The sequence below is a fragment of the Ambystoma mexicanum genome, chromosome 2p (assembly GCF_040938575.1).
Source record: "Ambystoma mexicanum isolate Mex_15411 chromosome 2p, UKY_AmexF1_1, whole genome shotgun sequence".
NCBI classification, from domain to species: Eukaryota; Metazoa; Chordata; class Amphibia; order Caudata; family Ambystomatidae; genus Ambystoma; species Ambystoma mexicanum.
This window is the reverse complement of record NC_090923.1, coordinates 1,223,529,192-1,223,551,636: the sequence shown is the minus strand read 5'-3', so window position 1 is coordinate 1,223,551,636 and position 22,445 is coordinate 1,223,529,192. Positions and strand designations below refer to the sequence as shown.

Here is a 22,445-nt window from a genome sequence, read left to right as displayed (position 1 = left end):
GTGCACAGCTGATCTTTGCCAACGCTCCCTGGTAGACAGACCTTCGGACAGGCTGCCGACCCAATACGGGGACTGCTGCGGAACTCCAAGGAGAAGCACTCTGACTTGTCCGCCACTGTCGACGACCGCTATCGCCGACCGGAGCCGCCGTGCTCCCGTTTGCCTAAGAACTTCAATTGATCGGACGCTCTCGTCTGCATCGTCACCCGCTTGTCTCCCGCTGGAGAAGGCCTGACCGTCGACGCGCCGAGGAGCATCCACCGATGGGTTTCCCGCCACCTAAAGACCGCAGAGACGCTGACGGCTCGACGCCCTTGCTGGGCCACAGTTCTTCATCATCATCTCTTTGCGGTCCAGAACTATTGTCACTGAGGTGCCCTGCACGCCTCTTCCTTGCAGGATGCCAACCCTCTGTCGTCGACGAGCACCGTTAGGAACATAGCTGCCACTTCCCTGCCATAGTTCACCACGGACGTTCGACGACCTGCGACTCCCGCCTTAAAGGGAGGGCACTCAAGAAGGGCCGTCGATTCCCCAACACCGAACGCCAAGTTCCCCGACACCTCTTGACGATCCGTGGTTCCCACCTGAAAGGGAGGCACTCAAGAAGGATCGGTCGGTGCATCGTCGGAGAACTCTACTCCACCAGGTACATTGGGGGGGGGGGGGGGGGGGGGTAAAACCTTAACAGGAAGAAGACTATTGAACATTTGGACTGGGCTTGTGCTATATATCTTTATTTACATGTTGCCCAGGTTGGGGAGAGGGGGGGGGATCTCCACACAGAACTGTGCCTAGCGGTAGGGGTCAGTATTCTGCCTATTGCTTAAACCATCTTGCGTTCCTTCCCATCTCTATTGCTGGTTTACTAGTTATTGATCTGTGTGACATTTTAACCGTACAGTTGATGCACTTTAATGAGATTTGATAACATTAGTGGTACCACTCTAGACGTGTATATATTTATCATTATTGACTTCCAAGTACAAAGTGCGTTATTGTGATCATGTACATACCTTTGAATATTATATAAAGACTGTTTTCAGTAATACAGTGTGTGGACATTCCTTTGTGGGGGTTCGGGGACTACACTGTACTTAAGAACCAGCCCGCATCACCTCCTGAGAAGCTAGGCCTTGATTGCTCATCCATTGCTACCTTATAGAGAATCTTGGCTGAGGTCCGCTGTGCCTCCCCTCTACCATATAGAGAGCGGAAGTACAGACACCCCCTACCGGTCTTTACACACTGCCAGGAGACAAGCTGCCATGATGCCCAGGAGGTGTTGGAACCACCATGCAGAGGTAACGGCTCTGCTGAGAAAATGCCCAGTGGCCCTCTCGATAGATGTCAGGAACAACTCATAGCTCGTATCCCAGATGAGGCCCAGGAAGACCTGCATTACTCACCGTAATAGCATTTCCGATGATTGTATCTGCTTAGATTCACATGCTGTGCATATGATCCGTCATCCAGTGGTAACCGCAGAGTATTGCATCTTGTTGAACGCTACTTGTGGGGACCACACGCCATCTGCTGAAGCAGGTGAGGGCCCCCCCCGAGAGATGCGTTGGTCATGAGAGTGGCTTCTACTGCGGGGGTGGTGAAGGTTTTCCCCTTCAAGAGGTTTTCCCTCGACCACCACCACTGCAGAGAGCACGAGGGCTGGCAAGACAACTACCAGATCTTCCCATTGTCCCCTGGCCTGACACCACTGGTTGTTGAGCCACTCTTGCATGGGACGCAGACTATCGTGAGGCACTAAGTAAATGCATGACGCCATCATTCCTAACAGTGGCATGGCCTTGCGTACCATCACTTCCCGACTGAGCACATGCGTAGGGATCTGAAACAGCATGTTTTGAACCCCCCCTTTGGAGGGGAAGACGAGGCAATCTTTTGCCGAATTAGAGCCCCTAGAAACAGTTTCACTTGACTGGGGTCTAGGCTGGATTTCTTCTCGTTGAAGGAGAATCCCAGACTGATTAAGAGGTCTATTGTCTTCTGGGTGTTCAATAGCCATGTCTTGTAGGATTTCCCAGTCATGCGCCAGTCTTCGAATTAAGGATAAACTGGGACGGGTAGTCTGCGGAGGTGTGCTGCCGCTACTGCCAGTACCTTTGTAAACACCCTTGGTGCCAAGGCAATGCCGAAGGGGAGTACCATGAACTGATGGTGCCTGTTCTCTATATCATGAACCTTGGGTATTTTCTGTGCGCTGGCAACATGGAAATATCAAAGTATGAATCTTTCCTGTCCAGTGTTGCCATGTAATCCCTTTTTCAACAGCAGGATTACTTCCTGTAAAGTGACCATATGAAACTTTTGAGGTTTAACAAACTTGTTCGCTGTGATCTAGTACAGGGCGCATGGTGAGATCCTTTTTGGGTGCAAGGAAATACACTGAATAAATACCCTTGTTTAACTGTATAATAGGGATGGCTTCTATGGCATCCTTTCTTAGAAGGGTCTTCACCTCTTGCAGTAGGATTTGCAGGTGGTCCGGCGTCTTGGCAGTCTGAATTGGGGTGGTCGGGCAAATTCTATACAGTACCCGTGCGCGACCGTCTTGAGTACCCACTGGGCCGTTATCCCCTCCCATGCAGTGAGGTAAGATGTTATTCTCCCCCAACTGGAGAGGCATGGGAGGGGAACTTGATACAAAGGTAATTTATGACCAGAGGCCAGGGCACCTCTCGGGTTGGAACCTCGGCCTCTACCTTTCCCACAGCGCTGTACTCTGGGTGGATAAGTGGCGGAGGTATTAGACCCTTGTTCCGGAATGCCAGTGGTTTCCTGCATTATACTGGTTCTGAGGAAAACTAGATTGCCCACGAAATGACCGGCGTGAGGCGCTTCGTCTGAGGCGAGGGTTTCTGGGTAATCCGTTGAAGGGACTGGAGTGTTTCATGTTGCTGTTTCAAGTGCATGTCCACTGCCTTCCCAAATAGGTTGGTCTCTTAAACGCATTTGTTAATTAGTAATGCTTGCGTCTCTGGTTTGAAGCCGGAGTTCCTGAGCCATGCATGTCTCTTGAGCAAGGAACCTTGTGCCACTGCTGTCTCGGCAGCGTCCAGAGTGTTTTTGAGCACATTCTGCTTCACCTGCTTGCCCTCGGAAACAATGGCAAGCAACTTGGTCCATGTAGGCTCTGGCAGTTCTTCAAGGCCTTCTTGCAGAAGGTTCCACTGGATGTCTGCATAGCTGGCCAATAGCGTAGTGTTATTAGCTATACGGGTGGAAAACGCAGCAGCCGTTGTTATTCTTTTCCCCAGTGCATAAAGTCTTATATTCTTTATCAGGTGGTGCTTCTCCTGTAGACAGGGGGACACCAGCCCGTTTTCTGGTCGTGGTAACCACTAAAGAATGTGGAGTGGCATGACCCTTTATGCAGGCAGGGGCGGTCGGGGAAGGCCGAAGCAGCTTCTCCACCCTAGGGTTCACCGCCCTGGTTTGTGCCGGTGTCAAGAAGGTGCCATCCTTCTCTTGATCGAGTTCAACAAGGGGATGGACTGCAGGCCAGAGGTTTTTCTCAAGTATATCCACCACAAAATCAAGAGTCTGGTAAGGCCTCCTGAGTGGCGATCTGAAAGTGGTCAGCCGCCTTCTTCAAGATGGTGTTGAACGCCATCTGGTCACCCACTGGGGAGGCTTGCCGAGCCGGAGTGTAGGGGTTGGGGGGAAATCTAAGCACAGGACATCAGGGTTTTGGGTGGGAGAAGGGGACGTCCAGGGTAGAGCATCAACCTGATGGCGGTCCTCCCAGTTGTCCATAAGACTTGTCTGATTATCCACATTGTAGTTTTCCAGAAAGGTGCCATCTCCTACCTGATCATAAGTGTCCATAACGTCCTCATCTGTGAGGAAACAAGTAAACTCTTCATGCAGATCCACCAAGGTCCTTTGAAACTTAGACAGGAGTAGAAGGAAGGTCCTCGGGGTCTCTTGGAAGCAAAGGCCTCACAATAAGATATTTCTAATCTGTCCATACATCCCTCAAATTTCTCCCTGGTCCATGCAGATGAACCAGAGGAGTGCAGGGGAGGAAAGGGTTTCCCTGTAGCGTCCAGATGGTTCCCCTAAATGTTCCTGACAAAAGCACAGGACTCAACATAGTCCCAGCGGGGTTCGGGAACTGTAGCGTGTCTTGACACGTCTCTCTGCCGTTCTTTGTGCTTCGCCACCTCCTTCGACCACTCCTTCAGTCTAACTGCTAAAATAATCCTAGCGATGCTCTCGGCAATGGTTGGAAAATCCGGGCGGTCTACCGGCTGAAGCGGAGGCTGAACGGTGGATTTTGCAGCCACCGGGACAACTGGAGGCTGAACGGCGGGTTCCGACGCCCAGGGGTGAACCGGGGCCGAGTGGTGGGTTTTGCTGCCAACCGGGCATTAAGCAGCGTTTGCGCATCGTCCAGGGGCGCCTCGACGTCTGAGTCTTAGCGCCCTTTACTTTGGAATGCCCAGTCGCAGGCTGCGACAGCAGTTGCAGTGAAGGCTGCCGATCATGCCGATCAGAGGATCCCATCGAAGAGTGACGGTTCCGTTGGCGCATTGGCACGCTTCGACATAGCCGCCGAAGTAGACTATTGGGTTTTGTGTTGTGTTATGATCGTGTGCGCCCCCATTGCCGGGTGTTTTCCGCGTAGCGTGACTCGCGTCAGGCCTAGTGGCGTCGGGGTCGGGCGTCGTGGGCCGAGAGCTGTCCGGAGTTAGGTCAATGGCTTCCGATACAGAGGGCGGGTCAGCGCTAGTTCCCCCATCACTTTCGGCGGTTGCAACAGCGGGGGGGGGGGGGGTTAGAACCTGCGACATGTAGTAGGCCACCCACCGCTTTAAGCAGCACTCCTTAAGTGTCTTAGGGCTTCTTTGTGGTCGAGGGGCTGACAATTTTTGCACCGAGTGTGCCCGTCCTTCCAAGGATATTTGGCCGCCACGAGGGACACAATCTAAAAAGGCGTCCTTTCCATAGCGAAAGACAATTAAAACAATGACAAAACCAAGGGAGCAGAGACAGTGAAAGAGGAAAGGGATACCTGTAAAGGATATGTCCACGTCGCCCCACTCTCCCTACTGTGTAGGCCGGCCAGAAGGCCCGGCCACATGGAGGGCATGCCGCAGGGATCAACGGGCGTTGAAAGTCTGCAGCTGTCTTCGGCATGGTTTCACAGGATTCAACAGTCGAAGTGACTTAACAGGAATAACAACAAAGTCAATAATAATGACCATAACGCCATCTATGTAAGATGCAATACTCTGCGGTTACCACTGGATGTCAGACCATATTGTTATTGTTATTGTTATTTTGCACTTATATAGCGCCTTATATACCATTGGTATGGTCTGAAGGCGCTGGTAGGTTGAACGCCCTTGGGAACCGAAGTTCATATCAGTAGAGAGAGTCGAGAGAGTCAAATAGGTGCGTGTGAGCACCGGGTATGTGTACAGCTCGTGCAGTATCGGTGTGATAGCTGTTTTCTAACGGTAGGTGTGGTGGTTGAGAGGTCAGGGGTATGTGTTCGTTCTGGCAGGATTTATCCAGATCGGATGTGGCTGCGTTAGGCCTGAGGAGAACGCCTCGCTGGGGGTGCGTAACCAGCAGTGATTACTTAGAGTGATGTGGGGTGAGCGGCAAATGTTGATATGAGAACAGTTATACCGAATGGTGTCATAGTATCTCTGTGTTCTATTTGAGTGGTGATGTAAGGAGAGAGTAAGCGTGTTGGTGAGATATGATGGGTTACATGGGGTACACTTCTATATTCAACTTTCCACGGGGGGCTCTTGGGCGTACTTCTTAATTCACAGAGAGGCTACAGGGCACACTTCTAGATTCAGCGGGTTGTTGGGCACATTTCTAGAATCACAGAGAGGCTATTGGGCACACATCTAAATTCAACTTTCTAAATGTAGTTCTAAATTAAACTTTCCACAGACAGGCTATTGGGCACACTTTTAATGCAATTCTATATTCAACTTATCACAGAGTGGGTACACTTCTAAATTCACTTTCACAGAGAGGCTATTCGGTATGCTTCTAAATTCACTTTCACAGAGAGGCTGTTGGGTACACTTCTAAGTGCTGCTTCTAAATGCACTTTCAATGCAACTTTCTAGATGTACTTCTAAATGCTACTTTCCACATAGAGGCTATTGGGCACACTTCTAAATGCAGCTTCTAAATGTAATTCAAATTAACTTTCACAGAGAGGCTGTTGGGTGCACTTCTAATCACAACATGTGATTCTAAGCAGATTAACAAGCATCAGAATGTTAGATTCTGTGTCGGCTCCAGCTGCGACTTCTTGAGATTGATGGAAAATCCTAACTCGTGTAGAACTCATAAGGGCGGCGGTGGTGTGCTGGACCTGCCTCCGGAGACCCTGTCCCGACAAGCCAGTCATCTAGGTATAGATGGACGTGGTGACCTTAGGTCATGAGGGCAGCTGCCACTGTGTTCATTAGTCTTATAAATACCCTGGGTGCTGAATTGAGGGCAATGGGTAGGACCTTGCATTGGAAAAAAGCCCATGATGCTGAATCTTAGAAGAAAAAGTTACTCTTACCTGGTAACGTTCTTTCAATGGGATGGTCCAACGACGTATTCCATATCTATCGCAGTAATCACCACAGCTGTGCTGCTTCAGAAAATCTTTCGGCGTCTACGAAGGCAGGGAGGGAGCGATATGGAATACGTCAGACCATCCCATCGAAAGAATATTACCAGGAAAGAGAGTAACTTGTTCTTCGAGGGGATTGGGTCCTCCGATATATTCCACATCTATGACAGACTCCCAAAACAGTACCAACGTAAGGAGGTGGGAAAAAGAATTTAGAAAATTGAAATTTAGAATCCCCAATCAAATTGCAGAGTAAAGGACCGCCTTGCCAAAGGCCAGATCCTGCCCACGGATACAATCGAGGGAGTAGTGCCGTACAAAAGTATGGAACGAAGCCCAGGTGGCTGCATCAGAGATGTTACGAATAGGCACACCCCTCTGCAGGGCAGTAGAGGCAGCCATACCTCTGGTAGAATGGGCCCGCAAGCCTATCAGAGGGTCCTTACCCGCCAAGCGGTAACATTCAGAAATTGCCAGGATAATCCATCGAGACAAAGTCTGCTTAGTAACAGCTTGTCCCAAACGCCTTCCAGCGTAACCAATAAAGAGTTGATCGTCCACTCTGACACGGGACATTCGTGAAATATAAAAGCTCAAAGCTCTCCTAGGATCCAGCCTATGGAGCCTCTCCTCTTCCTTACCAGGATGCGGAGGAGGTTAAAATGCTGGAAGAATAACCTTCCGGCTTAAATGAAATTCCGACACCACATTCAGAAGAAAGGAAGGACGAACTCCAAGGACAACCCTGTCCTTGTGAAACAGTGAAGGGTGGCTTAACTGAACGGAAGTGACCGCAACTAAAAATCCAGTTTTAAGAGTTAACAGGCTCAAAGGGCAGGAATGCAAAGGCTCAAACGGAGCACCCATTCGAAACTTGAGAACAAGGTTCAAATCCCAACCGGGCACCTGGAAAGGTGACGGAGGGAACACATTAGTGAGCCCTTTTAGAAACTGAGAAATGAAAGGAATTTTAAAATAAGAACACTCTTCAACTCTTCAGACAAGCGCTTAAATATGGACAGCGCCGCCAGGGAACCTTTAACGGTACCCACTTGCAGGCCCTTGCGGGCCACAGAAAGCAAAAAAGACAGAACCACAGGAATGTCACATGAAAAAGGATCCACATTCTTAACCCTGCACCAGTCGCAGAACTTTCTCCAACAGCAACGATACAGGGACTTTGTTGCCAGCCGTCTGGCCGAAAGCAACACCTCCATCACCTCTTCAGGGAGGTCCCAATCCTTATACCTCAACCTTTCAGAAGCCAAGCGTGAAGGTTGAGGGATCTGACCTCTGGATGGAGAACCTGACCCCCCCCCCCTCCCATGAGAGCAGATCGTCTCGGTAGGGAAGACGACGTGGAGAGCAGATGGACAAGTCGAGAAGGTCCGGGTATCACGTCCTCCTGGCCCATGCCAGAGCAATGAGGATCATCTGGGAACCGAACCTCCGTAGCACTTGCGAAATGACTGGGACTGGAGGAAACGCGTACAGCAGTGGGAATGAGCACTCCACCACAAACGCGTCTCCTAAGGCTCCTCTTGGAGGAAATTCCCACAAGCAGAACCTTTCGCACTTCCGGTTGACACTGGAGGTGAAGAGATCCCAGGAGAATCTCCTGAGCCAACTCCCACTTGTAAGAGATCGCGCTCTGCCTGCTCAGAGCGTCCGCCGTCACGTTTTCTTCTCCGGCCAGATGAACTGCTTAGACCGAAATTTCCTGCTGGATTGCCCAGAACCAGAGCTGCATCGCCTCCCTGCACAGAGGAAGTGACCCTGCCCCCCCCCACCCCCTTTTGTTGAGGTAGTGCATGGCCACTGCGTTGTCCGTCAATCAGGACATTCTCTCCTCGCAGTTGGCAGAAAAGCCTTCAGGGCAAGCCTGACGGCCCTCAGCTCCAACAGATTGATATGGAGTCTGGACTCCGACGGAGACCAACGACCGCTGACTGTCAACTCGTTGGCATGAGCTCCCCATCCCGCAAGTGATACGTCCGTCACGATCGACACCTCCGGCCAGGGTAGCCAAAATTGAGCCCCCTTCATCAGATTGCCTTTGACGGTCCACCACAGAAGGTCCTGGGCGTCCGAGGGTGGCACCTGAACGGGGTCCGACATCCTGCCGGAGGACTGAGACCACTGGAGCTGGAGTGCCCATTGCAAAGATCTCATCCGCAACCTGGCCTCCGGCACCAGAAGAGTGCAGGATGCCATGAGGCCGAGCAATCTCAAGAACTCGAACACAGGGAGACTCTGGGCATGTTGGAACTTTTGCACCATCTGCTGAATGTGATGAGCCCTCACCTGGGAAGGAAAAAACTGCCCCAGGGACGTGTCGAGCACTGCTCCGATGTACTGGAGCCTACGAGTTGGCGTCAAGTGGGACTTCAAGTTGAGGGAGAAGCCCAGCTTGTGGAGGAAGCGGCAGGTGACGGTCAGATGATCCAGGACTTGCTTGGGAGAGCGCGCCCTGATCAACCAATCGTCCAGGTAGGGGTAGACGTGAATCCCCCCTTTCCCAAGATGCGCTGCCACCACTACCATGAGCTTGGTAAAGACCTTCGGGGCGGAGGTCAATCCGAACGGCAGGACCCGAAACAAAGTGCGAGTCACCAACCGCGAACCTCAGGTACTTCTTGAGCTTTGGATGGATCTGCACATGAAAATAAGCATCCTTGAGGTCAAGAGACACCAACCAGTTCTGAAGTTGAAGGGCCTGGAGGACTTCAGAAAGAGTAACCATCTTGAACTTGTCCTTCCTGAGGAGTTTGTTCAAACCGCGCAAGTCCATGATGGGTCTCAATCCCCCGTCTTTCTTTGAAATAAAAAAATAAGGGGAATACCATCCCTTGTTCCTCTCCTCTACAGGCACCAGTTCTATGCTGCCCTTCGCCAGCAGGGATTGAATTACCTGCGCAAGGAGCGGATCCGGACTCTTCAAAAGAGGTTCCCTGGTGGATTGTCGTGAGGCCTCTGCCGGAAAGGAAGACCGTAGCCGTGGGCTATGATCTCAAGAACCCACACATCTGAAGTAATGGCACGCCATTCGACAAGATGCAGCGCCAGTCTTCCCCTAACCGGCGAACCATGGGACATGGCCTCATTACTGAGCTGAAGAGGCTGCGGCGTTGCCTGAGGGCAAAGAGGAAACAGCCCGAGCGGCCTTGGCACCTCGAGTACCTTGTTTTCCACCTCTGGCACTCCTACGGTGGCCCCTTTGACTAGCAGCTCCTTTCGCTTTACCAAAGGATGAGTAATAACGAAAGGAACCACCCCTCCATTGCTGTCCCCTAGGACGAAAAGGCAGAGGTTGGCGAACTGCAGCGCCCAACGACTTCTCTGCAGCTTTTGAGGTCTGCAACCTCTCAAGGCTCTCGTCAGCCTTGCTGCCAAAAAGGTGGACACCATCAAAGGGCATGTTGAGGAGCCGGGCATGCACATCAGGAGCAAATCCCGACTTCCGCAACCACACAAACCTGCGTATTACGGTGCTCGCCGCCATGGACCGGCTGACGCAATCTGCCATGTCCAAACCCGACAGAATGGCCTCACACATGGCATCCTTACCATCCTGGACCATAGCAAGAAAACCATCCCGTTCAACCCCTTCGGGAATATGTTCAGCCGCTAAGGAAACAGTTCCACAGAGTGTGCTTGAAACGTGACAAGGCACATACGGAGTTGGCAGCCCGAAGAGCCATACCACCTGAAGAAAACACTTTCTTCACCCAACCATCAAAACGCTTTTCGTCCCCATCAGGATGGATGGTAGGATACTACGCCTGCTTTGCTGGGGCCGTAGCCGCCTGCACCATCAAACTCTCCGGAGTGGGGTGCATGGTCAAGTAGCAGGGGTCGCTACTGACTGGGCAGCATTTTCGCGGAAAAGACTTGGCCACTGCCGGGAGAGTCTCCAGAGCAGTCCAAGCCACTGCCACCCTCCTCTGTAGAGCCATATGGAACGGCAGTACCGGGTCAGTTGGTGGACCTTGGTCGAGGATATCCGTGAGGTCATCCTGAAGAAAATCCCCTGGGGGAGCAGACCACCCCAAGTACTCGGTGACCCTGGACATAAGGCGCCGGTAGGAGGAGTCGGCATGGGTACCAGGCTCAGGCCTACAAAACTCCACCTCCGGAGAGGTGTCCAGACCACTGGCGTTGTGCAGTGACTGACGCAGGTCCTCAATCTAAGTCCGCGAGAATCTCATCTGGCACCGTATCAGGAACCATGCCATCATCAGAGCCCTCATCCACCTCCGAAATGTAATCAAGATGTTGGAAAGTGGGTACAGAATGGGGAACAAAGCCATGCTTGGCCTTGGCCAGAGCCTTTCTAGGGGCTTCCACCGTCCCCCGGGGTACCCCCGTCGAAAAACAGCCTTGAAAGGTGTCGAGTGACTCAGCGTTGAAAGCATCGACGTCGTTGACACAGGCCTCGAGGGCAGAGCCCCGAGCGGGTCTTTCAAAAGCCTGGGCGCCGATGGCGTCGACTACTTCATCAGACGCAGAGCCTCGACAACCTCGGCGCCACAGGCGTCGAAGACATCACAGGTGCACACGGTCTCGAACTCGAAGACCGGGAACGGGCATGACTAGAATGATTCCCCTTGTCCGGGCAGGACCTTTCCCATGAATCGTGCCGACCACCCGAGCCCGAAGGCGTACGAGCGGTGTCTCTAGTACGGTCACGCCCGTCCCCACTCGGAGGTGCGGACAGACTGGTGCCCTGCGATCAAGAATCGCCAGCATTTTCTTACCGAAGGAAGCCCACTCCTCTGGAGTCGCATGCTTGGTGGGATAAACTACCCGCCGACGGGCGCAGTCCTCGGACGAGGACGGCGAAGGCGACCGATGAGGGGGCTTCCAGGAGTGCCTCAAAGAGGCAGAGGAGTGGCGTGACCCACTTCGGGACCGAGACCCCCCCTAGACTTACGACGACGATGCGGAGAGTTGCCCCTCCAATCGTCCGTCGAAAGCTCAGTGGACCTCGACTACCGGGGCTTGGACACCTTACCGACCAACAGTTTCTTCTTGCGCTCTCGCAAGGCTTTGGCGTAAGCGACTGGCAGTCGACACAATCATCCGTGTCGTGGGCCTCCCAGAGGCACCAGAGGCAAGCGTTGTGCGTGTCCGTCACTGACATCTTGGACCCGCAGTCACCGCATTTCTTGAAGCCCAGACGCGGGGTGGAAGAAGAGGAAGACATCTCGAAAACTTCTTACAACCGAACAGGTTCGAAGAACCGAAAGAACAAACTCCAAAGAGTCGAGGCGCGCTGAGATCTCCAAAGCGAACACGTTGGTGGAAAAAACGGAACTGAGGCTACGGACATCGTGCGTCCTACTTAGACGCCAGCAGTGGTCTTCGAGGGTGGCGTATCGACGCCGAAAGATTTTCCGAAGCAGCACAGCTGTGGTGATTACTGCCAGATATGGAATACGTCGGAGGACCCAATCCCCTCGAAAGGGCTGATGGGGCTGCCAGTTCGGGACGTGCAAGTACGCATCCTTCAGATCCAGGAAGCACATCCAGACTCCCATGCACAGTGTTTCCGCTATAAGAGCTGGGGTAACTATCTTGAACCTTTGAAGAGGAAGGGAAATGTTCAAGGAGGAAATGTCCAACATAACTCGGACCCGACTGATTTTTGCGCATGATGAAAATCCATGAGTACAAGCCCAGACCACACTGGGAGGCTGGGACTTCTTCCACTGCCTGACTCTCTACAAGCGATCGAATTTCCCAATCTACGGGAGCGGAGGGGAGAGGGGAAGGAGGGATCGGTAGGCGGAAGCCTGTGGGCATGCAAAGTAGCCAGGGGTCCCCAAAACGCGTGCGCCAGCATTGGGAGTGATGGGCAAGCCTGCCCCCCCACCGGAGACACGTGGACCCGGATGGGTGTGTCATGCCTTTTTTCCGACTGAGGCGAAGGAAGGGGGACTGAAAAAAGCACTTGCGTGCAGCCTTGTGTTTGCGCAGGGGTTGGCCCGGAGACCTGTCCGGTTGCTTGGACCATCGTTCCTGGAAGCCCCGGAAACCACCAAACGACTGACCCTTGTCTGACTGCTGCCTCTGGCTGTTTGTTTTGGGGGTGGTTTTAGCGAGGATGGACAATGATTTTGTAATCTGAACTGTGTTTCTTCTTGTCCAGTTGCTCATCGGTGGTGGAATGGAACAGGTCCCCACCCTTAAAAGGAAGATCCAGTAAGCGCTCCTGGACGTCCGGGTTGAACTTGGTCGCCCGTAGCCAGGCCGTCCTTCTCATGTACGTAGTGATGCAAATAGCACGGCCCAAGGTGTCAATGTGAACCACCATGGACTCCATAATGTCCTGCGCTACAATCTTAGCCTCGGCCAACCCTGCCTTGAAGCGTGCCTGGCTCTGTACCGGACGTTTCGGGAGGAAGTCAGCGATTTTGCGCCAGAGTCTCTGGTTGACAGCAGCAAGCATAGCGTCTGCATTAGACTGACGAAGATTAAGGGAAGCGTTGGAATAAACCTTCCCATATGCTCCCAGGATCTTCTCCTTACCCAGGAGTGCAGAGGCTGATGTAGCAGAAGATGATTGTGGCTTGGAGTAAAGCAAAGCTGCAGTGATCACCAAGGAGTGTGAGGGTGTGCCGACAGCATGAGCGAATCCTCCTCCATCTGCCTGAACTTAGCATTGAGGCGCCTGTAGGTAGGCTGCACTGAGTGGGGTTTATTAAGCCATCCCTTCTTGGCTAGTGGCACTATTTCTTTTTGCATCGGGATCCCCGTTCTAGCCGTGGGGCGTAGAATGAAGACCTCTGCTAGGACCCCCGCCTACAGTTCTTCAACCTCCGGCTGATGAAGCCCCAAGTATTCACCCAGTCCGGCGAGCTGCTCATGGAAGGCCTTGGCAAACGATGGTGTGTCTGGATCATCCTCGTCCGTGTCCACCAAGTTGTCCTGCTGGTCTGGTGCAGCTTAAGGGGTGCCGGTGGCCGTGGCATACTGACAGGGGCTGGTGGCATTAGCTAAGGCTGCGGAGCAACGAAGACCGTAGGCGGTGTGGGAGCCGGTGAGGCGGGAACTGGCAGAGGCAGCTGGGGCTGCACCATGGACGGGGTCGCTGCAACCACCGGCGGAGTGGCTGGAAGTGCCGGCAGCAGAACTGAGGGAGCTTGTCTTTGATCAAATCCCCCCCCCCCCCCCGAGGATGATGCCCATTTGCAGAGACCTCATCAGGGCCACACACTTTTAAAACAACCTGTCTTCACAGGGCGATGGAGCGCTAGGAGGCCCGGGGATGATGGGCCGAGACCTGGGCGCACTCTGCCTTACTGTCTGCTGGGTGCATCTGCCCTGCAACATTTAAAGGATATGCTATAGGCCACGTGCCCGGTGAAGAGCAGTCTCTCCAGGAAACTCGTTCCCCTACCTGTTCCCCGAAGGAGGGGGAGGGGGGGGGGGGCGGAAGAGGGAGGGGGGGGGGGAATGTGTCGGGCAAGGCCCCGTTTTCCCGTTTTCTCAGTCATTTTGTCGGGCTGCGTGCCACATGCCTGTGTCGTGGTGCTTACAGCACTAGGCCCAGGCCTCTTCCAAGACTCTTGGCAGTGGAGGTTGAGGCCTGCCCTGCACCTCAGGACAAAACCTGGTAAGCACATTGCCCTTGGCTGTGTCGCCGGTAGTGCTGCGCAGAGGCACCCCCTCAGACATTTGTCTGGTACTAGGGTGTAGACCCGGTAATAGAACCTTGCGGTCCATCAGTGACATCACCAGAAGGATTTCATGACCCCCCTCAGCCTGGTGGCCAGTAGCTGTAGCAGCCTTGGTACCCACCCTGGTACAAGAACCCGACGGGTCCCTCCCACAGGTGCACTTCCTAGGAAAGGAGTCGCTTTTGCTGGGTGCAGATGAAAAAATGTGCCCCTACCTTGGACCTGGATTTGTACTTGATGAATTCCAAGTCCTTCAGAAGGCGACCTTCCGAAGACTCTGTCCACCAAGCTAGCCTGTTCTTGAGAGCGTGCAGTGTGAGCGGCACACACGCGGAGCAGCCTTCCCAGCCATGGTCAGAGCCAAGGCAGCGGAGGCAGAAAGCGTGGGGGTCAGAAATGGGGAAGAGCCCCTCGCAGGCTGGACACCACATGCGCCAAGGGCCAGAAGTATCTGAATAAAGACCAAAAAAAGAATAAGAAAGACTTCTCTGGGGAAGAGCACGTGGAATTACTAGGCCGGAGGCCTACCCCAGGAGCGCTGGTGATGGCGGTCTGCTTCCAGTCGACGTGGAAAAGAGGACAGAGGACTGGCACCGGTGGGCGGAGTCAGGGGAGCACATGCTCCCAGGGCCGCACCCCTGTGCGCCTCTAAATTTAAATGGGAAGATTTTTTTTTCTTGTGAAAAAGATTCCATCTCCCGTCCCTAGCAAGGGACGCCCATACAGTATGGAGGAAAGGGGACTGGACTTAGAGTAAATATATGTGGTTTCAAAGCAGACTATATATGAAAATGGCTCAAAGAATGTTACCCACAGTTCCAGCCATATACATTATATACTTGTCCCAACATGGCAGGAGTTGGAATAGTACCACCAAGTCCCAGCATTGTAATTTATCATCTCAAGTGCTCGCAATCACGTAATGAGAAGGTTTAAAAGTAACCACCACTTCCACACATTGCATGAAGGATTACATATTTCATATAGCTGCGTGCAAAAACACTGCGCATTTCCCCCAACATGGTGGTTGACAATGCTAGGCATCAGCATTTTAGTTTCCCAGCTCCGTTGTTTTGCATTGCGTAACGCAGAGGTTCAAAATGAACACTTCAGGTATGTGGGCAGGACAGTATTCATTCCACACCGAAGCCACAATGTGAACACTACTTGACTATCACTGGTAAGGGATTGCAGCTTATATGCTAAAGCTTTGGTTTTCATGCGAGGGCAATTTTGAAGACCCAATCATTATCATTGTTAAAACTATTTTACTTATTGGTCCTTCAATTTATGTGTAGAGCGATGTTGGTAGAACACCTTGGAATACTCACCCAAATACGGCAGCATAACAGGACCAGCTCAACATACTTTGTGGGTAAGTGTGCATGAGCCCACTCCTGTAAAAGGTTTTGTTTGTCCACGATATGAGAAATGTTTGAAGTAGAAAAAAAAAGTCATTAAAACGAAAATGACCTGTTTTTTCCCCCCACAGACATTTCGAACAACCTGCGCCCCCTACGTACCTTTAGTGGCACACTTTGCTGTGTGCCACCGACGGCTCCTGTCCTCAGTGACGCTGGTTCCCTTCACCGCAGTGTCCTTAGTGAAAAGGGGTGGACACCCACGCACCCCTTGTTCACTACAATTGAACCAAATGGAATATTAATTCAACATTTGACTGCTCGGAATTTTCCTTCAGCCGCAATTCAAATAAATACCCCATTCAATCACCTCCCACCCGCATCCTCCCCCCGGTCATTTCTACGGGTCCCAAAGGTTTATGCTTCATTAATTGGCATCCACAGTTTTCCGCTTCCACAGTATTGGTTCATTATACATCCATTTATATTTTAGACTGATCCTTTTCATTCATAATATTTTGGCTGTTGGTGACAAATTCTGATTAATTCTACACCAGACTAATACCAATGTATCTTACAGAAATACAGTCATACAGAGGCAAGATTGTCATCTACTTGCATCGTTTGATTACTGAACGTTCATAAGTCTAACTTTTCTGCCATTAATACTTCCATTTATATTGTTCGTTTTAGGCACATTGCACTTTCAATTCATGTCAGCCCCTGAAGAAAATCCTGATACTAAACATGGGGGATTGAAGCATGTAGTGCAACGCCATAGGAATCACAAGGCCAACGAGAGTTGTAAACACACAACAGTACTCACTAGAACCTTCTAATCTTATCCTAGTTAACATTGTAGCATCTTCCAATGAATGGCGATTGGCAGTACACAGGAATCTGATTTACTCAGTAAAAGGTTTCTTGTAATTGGCGACACATCTTTGAGATGCAATGTTTGTATTTTTGTGTATATTGTGCATTGTGTATTTATAAAAATTATATTTTAATCTATCAAAACATCATGCTAATATAAGATCATTTGAGTGTCTTAGGGTATATTGGTTTTCCCACGACAACAAAAAGCAAGGGAGGAAGGTGGCTGTTCGCTCTGTTTACACTAGTGCCACATTTGGTACCAAGTATATACTAATGTGCCAAGACTTGTGTTTCTAAGTGTAATTCTATTTTAGGTTGATTGATTCAGGATAGGTTTACTAAGATTGAATACTTCATTTTTCTATGTAGTGAGATATATTTTGTGTCCACCACTGAACCTTAATTGCAGTATTTTTAGCTTCATCCTTAATTGTTCTAGTGAAATATAAAAGTCTTAAATTACAGAAATGATACATGAAACGCAACACATATGCTTTCACTGCAAAGAAGCTCCTGCATAATGAAATCTCCCACATAGCATAATCGCGTTTAAAAGCTAGCAACTGTACCATACTTACAGCTGGCGGGAGTATAGACCCTCGTCCATCACCACTTCATTCCCATTGCGAGCCATACCCTGTGAAGAAAGAACAAACATTCAAGGAAGCCCTATGCACCCAACGGTTGCTGCAGGGAGAAACAGGGTGTAAGCTTTGTAGACCGAGAAATTAGGGAATGTGGATCAATTGGGATAGATCTCCTCTAATTAAGAACTAGCCGACTGTGGCAGACAAATGCAGGTAAACATGAAGGATGGCATCAATGTTTTCCAGTATGGGACCCACCTACTCTGGGACATAGATGGTTGCACCCTGGGGGGACAAGCAGCACTTCAGACATAATTAAATTAACATGGATCAAAACTGTGGCGATAAAGGCAGTACACACTTTGAATGAGAGTTGGAGCAGAAGCACATTTTTTGAATATGGTCTTTCACTATGCAAAGATGTTCATACAGAAAACGTATGCAATGCTGATTACAAATGCACACAAATCACACACTTACCTTGTTCCCAGATTAGGAAAAGATTTGTGAACGTACAACTGGGCATATTCATATACAGTTATATTGCATGAGAGGCACACATGCTTAGGATATTATATTGGGTGGAAGATCAGTGAGCGTCAAAATTGTCTACACTTGGAAAAATACCAAATAGTTTTCTGGAGAAAGAAACTTTGCACAGGAAGTAATATTACTATAAACTAACACTGGACTTTCTCCCAAGTAACAGTGCCTTTGTTACAGAGTAGGAACAAAAAGGTGCATTGTAAAATGTAACATTTTGGAAGGTGAAAGTATGGCAGTATTAAAGACCCTACACGGGGATGTGGAGGATACTAGCATTGCAGACTACACAAGTTGAAAGGCATTCATGTCTTGGAGAGGGGAAGTCAATGAAGGCACAAATCCTTTGCTGGAGTAGGAGACAGCAGGGAATCGATAGCCTGAGCCAGAAGGTGCTGCTAAGGAGGCTATGGTGGGGGGCCGGGGGAGTTGATGAACAGCCTGGATGTACTGGACTTGTAGCCCATTTAGATGAAGGGTGGGATGTGTTCTGCTTGGAAACCCTAACGGCATGGATAACGTGTGCGTGCCTCAACAGGGAACAGACGGTACGCTTATGAAAACACAAGGGCATGGAGCGCAAAAGAGAAATTAGGGACAGATGAATGCATTTTGTGCTGAACATGTAGTCGGGTGATATTGCAGAAATTAATTTGCTGCAAAAAAAGCTACATGCCCGAGCTCCTGTATTGGATGCGTCCTACCAGGCCTAGCAGGCCTACTCAAGCTCACCCACTTACGTTGGCTGGGGCTGTGGTCAAGTCAGTCTTTACAGATATGGCAGAGGAGCAGTTGGAACCCGTCTTTGGCTCAGACCCGGACACGCGACGCTTCTTGGACAGCGGCGAGCTGGACATCTGAAAGGAGCGAGGGGTAAAGAACAAAAAAAAAAGGCATCAGCGCTGTAGCATTGGACTGCCCTTAGAGGACAGTTATGAAAAGTGAGCACAGCAAGTCCTTACAGGCCCCTCAGCATATACACTCTAGACTAGGAATGAAAGACTAATAACAGCTGCCTGATTATTTGTCTAACACTGAGCAAGTACAGATGGTCAATCAATACTCGGGATTGGCCCAGCAATGAGTCCGCACGGAGAACGAAAACACCCAGCAGCCTCCCTTATTCGGTATGCAGAAACTGCTAGCTCTTAATGAAGGTCTAACTTTGGGTGACATTTCAGTTGTAACTCACGTTACAACCATCATATTTTCGCTGCTACCCGTAAGCTGACTCAGCAATAGCTAACTTTCAAAACATCAATGTAAATATTGAAGGACAACCAAACAGTTCTACATCACCATTACAATTACTTTCTTTATGCTTTTTCATTTTGGTTACTCGCCTTCCATTAACATCACAAAATCGTTTGTTTAGCCATATTCCATTGAAAACAGTGCCAATGCATGATCTATTTTAAGTTACTAATTTTTAAAGTACTCAATTGGCCTGTCATATAAAAGTAAGTGTCAAAATGTTCAGGACCATTATACTGTATTCAGAATTGTTCACATGTTATTAACACCCAAACAATGGGTGGATTTGCCGCAGGGAATAGCGAGAAAGCCCAGCTTTTGTAATATGATACACAAGCATCAGAAATAAGATTATGGTGAGTAATGTATCTGCTTAGATTCACATGCTGTGCATAAGCCGACATCTAGTGGAAGCTGTGGGTATTACAGTGGTTTTCAAAACTCGAAATGGGACGTTGAATAGGGCGGGCCAGTAATACTATCCCTAGCGTGAAGTCCCCTGTACCCATGAACCCTCATGCGTGTAGGTCCCTCAGATTGTATTTATCTGACATGAGGAGTAGCGGAAGTACAGAAGTATCCAAACAGATACGATAGACAAGCTCACAAGTTCATGCGCCTTCTCGGAGGGGAGGAAGGACTGGCGCATGTGAATCCAAGCAGATACAAGCATCAGAAATAGGATTACGGTGATAATGTAGCCCTTCTGAGGCTTGTGGAATCTGCTTAGATCACATGCTGTGATTAGACTAGCGAGCAGTGGAAGGAGGTGGGATGAGAGAAGGTTCATGAGCGAATAAATGTCTTAGAACCGCTTGTCTCACTTGTGTATCGGTCTTGGAATGTGTGTCAATGCAGTAGTGCTGAGTGCAGGTATGTACAGAGCACCATGTAGCTGCTTTGCAAATGCTGTCTAAGGGGACATTCGCAATGAAGGCCAGAGTCGTTACTGTACCTCTTGTGGAGTGAGCCCTGGGCGTAAAAGGCAGTGTTTTATCTGATCGGGAATAGCACAGTTGGATACATCTGACTATCCACCTAGAGATGGCATTTTTTTTTTTTAGCAATGCGGTCACCTTCTCTGCCTGGCGCTATGGAGACAAACAATTGATCTGTTTTCCTTAGCGGTCTGGTTTTGTCTACGTAGTAGCGGACCGCTTCCCTCACATCTAGTGTGTGGAGTTTTAACTCAGCTGAGCTTTCAGAAGAAGGCCGGTAGCTCAATTGACTGGTTTATATGAAATTGAGATGAATTTAGGTGAGAACCTAGGATGAGTTCATAAAACCAGCTTGTGTACAACAAAGAAAGGATCCTGTTCTGACAAAGCTTGAATTTCACAGACCCTTCTTATGGAAGTGATAGCCACTAAGAAGGCAGTTTTATAAGTCAGGTGTTTGAGACAAGACTTGTGCATAGGCTCGAAAGGTGGTCCTATGAGCTTAGCGAGTACCACATTAAGGTCCCATCCTGGCGGCAGGTTAGAAATTGGAGGGCAGAGTTTCTTTACCCCTTCCATAAACGCTTTGATGACTGGTACTTTCCACCATGAGATCTATTGTGAGGTCGTGTAGGCTGATGAAGCCGCCAAGTGGACATTTAGGGAGTTCAATACTAACCCTGCATCTAACAAATAGAGCATATAAGTTAGAGCGTGTGATGGAGTACATTCTATAGGGTTGATTTGTTTAGTCTGGCACCAAATTACGAATCTTCTCCATTTGTCAAAGTAACAGTGCCTAGTGTTTGGTTTCCTTGATTCTTTCAGGACATCCATGTACATCTGTGGCAGGTTGAGATGTCCGAACTCTATGACCTCAGGAGCCATGCTGCCAAGTTCTGAGTGCGGCTGCGGGTGCACCGTTAGTCCCTCGTGCTGGTGAGTAGGTTGTACTGGCATGTGAGTTTGATGGGATCGCACATGGCCAGTTTGCGCAGATGTGGATACCAAGGTGGTCTTGCCCACATAGGAGCAACTAGTATAAGCGGCATCAGTTCCTTGTGTATGTTGTTCACCACCTTCCTCAGGAGAGGGGCTGGTGGAAAAGCATAGGCAAATATCCCAGACGAGTTCATCCATAGGGCGTTCCCCTTGGAGCCTGGCTGGGGTAACGTGGACGCAAAGTCTGGGCATTGACCGTTTTTGCTTGTGGCGAATAGCTCTATTGTGGGGAAACCCCACTGAGAGAAGAGGTGTTATACGAAGTCTATGTGTAGTCGCCATTCGTGTTCCTCTGGAAGGGTATGTCTGCTCAGAGAGTCTGCTAGCGAGTTGAGTTCCCCTGGAACATGTTGGGCTGACAGGTAAATCTTCCGTTTGAGTGCCCATTTCTAAATTTGTAGGGAAAGCCTTGACAGATTTTGAGAACAAATGCCCCCCCGTTTATGTAAACCATTGCAGTTGTGCCGTCTGCAAGGGCTGGTTTGATAAGAGGGGTTCAAATGCCTGTAGCGCTCTGAATACTTCTAGAAGTTCCAGCAGATTGATGTAGTTGTGAGCAACCTTGCGAGACCACAGATCCTGAGCTGTGTGGTGGAGGTCGCAAGCTCCCCACCCTGTTTATGAGGAGTCTGTTGTGACAATGGCCTTAACCTCTGGGTCGTAGAAGGGTTTCCCTCTCGTTAGATTCTCTTGTCCACCAGCAAAGATTCTGTACTAGTGTTGGCGAAACAACCACTAGATCGTCCCATTGACCACTTGCCTGAGACCACTGTTTCGCCAACCACTCCTGCATGGGTCGCAGGCGCGCATGGGGAACCAGGTAAATGCAAGACGCCATCATGCCTAGCAAATGCATAGCTTTGCACACCCTTATTTGGCGACCGGCTTGATATTGATGAATTTGCAGCAACAAATTTCGAATTCTTTCCTCTGACGGAAAGGCCAACCCTCTTGAGTATTTAGGACAGCTCCTAGCAACTGTTCGGAGGTGCTTGGCACACGGCTTGACTTTCTCGTTGATGGAGAAACCCAATTGAAAGGGGAGGTTGATGGTTCTTTGGATGTTTTGTCTGAAAATTAGGGGGGGTGGGGGACTCTGCGGTAACGAGCCAGTCATCCAGGTAAGGGTACACTGGGATTGTCTCCCTGCGCAGACTGCCACCACCGCCAGTACCTTGGTGAATGCCCTTGGAGCCGAGGCTATTCCGAAAGGCAGCCCCCTCAATTGGTAGTGCTGGTTCGCCATCTTGAAACGCAAGTATCTTCTGTGCGCTTGGATCATTGAAATATGAGAATAGGCATCTTTCACATCCAGTGTTGCCATGTAATCCTTTTTTGCAGGGCGCAAATCGAATACTGGGCACATTGTGAGATCTTTCTTTGGCACAAGTAAGTAGTTTGAATAAATACCCCCGTTTAACGGGACGACTTCTATGGCGTCCTTTGATAGAGTTGCGATCTCCTCGAGGAGGATTTTCTGATGTTCCTGCGAGTGTACTCTGTCATGAAGATGGTTGTGGGGGCGCCCTAGCAACTCGATGCAGTAGCCTCCTGGAACTGGACAGCACCCATCTTTCTGA

General features: G+C 50.2%; 1 protein-coding gene across 1 annotated transcript in view; it reads right to left on the bottom strand.

Moving 5' to 3' along the window:
* The window catches only part of UBA1 (ubiquitin like modifier activating enzyme 1), a gene marked incomplete in the record, with an annotated part of 790,705 nt that overhangs the window by 714,925 nt on the left and 53,335 nt on the right, over positions 1–22,445 (bottom strand). Inside the window, 2 exon segments of the mRNA XM_069645505.1 lie at positions 17,120–17,178; positions 18,412–18,528. Coding sequence (XP_069501606.1) covers positions 17,120–17,178; positions 18,412–18,528 — 176 coding nt within the window.